Source organism: Fukomys damarensis, unplaced genomic scaffold (assembly GCF_012274545.1).
Source record: "Fukomys damarensis isolate Sample0158 unplaced genomic scaffold, DMR_v1.0_HiC HiC_scaffold_23, whole genome shotgun sequence".
Taxonomy (NCBI): Eukaryota; Metazoa; Chordata; class Mammalia; order Rodentia; family Bathyergidae; genus Fukomys; species Fukomys damarensis.
The window spans coordinates 42,228,663-42,229,337 of NW_022900935.1; the positions used below are offsets into that span (position 1 = coordinate 42,228,663).

General features: G+C 64.3%; 1 protein-coding gene across 1 annotated transcript in view; it reads right to left on the reverse strand.

The window, feature by feature from the left end:
• Positions 1-6: 6 nt before the first annotated feature.
• The window catches only part of Espn (espin), a gene marked incomplete at its 5' end in the record, with an annotated part of 27,685 nt that continues 27,016 nt past the window's right edge, over positions 7-675 (reverse strand). Inside the window, 1 exon segment of the mRNA XM_033767398.1 lies at positions 7-596. Within this exon segment, the coding sequence (XP_033623289.1) occupies positions 452-596 (145 nt within the window).

Genomic DNA, 675 nt, shown 5'->3' on the forward strand with positions numbered 1-675 from the left:
TGGGTCGGGGAGAGAGGAAAACCCCTTCCCCGAGTTTGGGGCCGCCTCCACCCAGGATGTGCCAGCGACAGGGTTCCGGGGTGCGGGGGAGGGAGCTGCACCCAGCAGAAAAACAGTCACCACCCACGGAGGGGGCAGGGCCGAGGGCTGCTCCGAGCTCCTGCCGTCCAGCGACCAGGCAAATGGATGTAAGTCCGCATGCAAATAAGCAGCATCTTTTTGCGTCAATAGCTTGGGCACTTTTTCCGCGGAGGCTTGGACAACGTGCGCTCCTGCGTAGGCCGGGCCGGGGATGCAGGCCAAGCGGGGGGTCAGGGAGGGTTCTAGCGTGGAAGGGGCGGGCTGTGCGGCTCCCAGCCCTTCCACACCGGCCGGCAGGCGGGGCAGGGTCTGGGACACCCCCTAGCACACCTCTCCAGCTGGCCACGCTGCTGTCAGGAGGCCGGCGGCTCTACTTAGGGATGTCCCCCTTCTTCAGGATGACCTGTCGCTGCCAGGGTGCCAGCTTGGTCTCGTCGTAGCCCAGCGTCCTCAGCTTCTCCGACTGTTCCTTCTCCCGTTGCATCTCTTCCTGCCTTTGTCGCTCCTCCTCTTTTCTGCAGAGGGGGTGTAGGCAGAATCCAGTGAGGCAGCCGGGTGGGCTGCCAAAGAGATCGGGGCCAGATTCGGGTTACT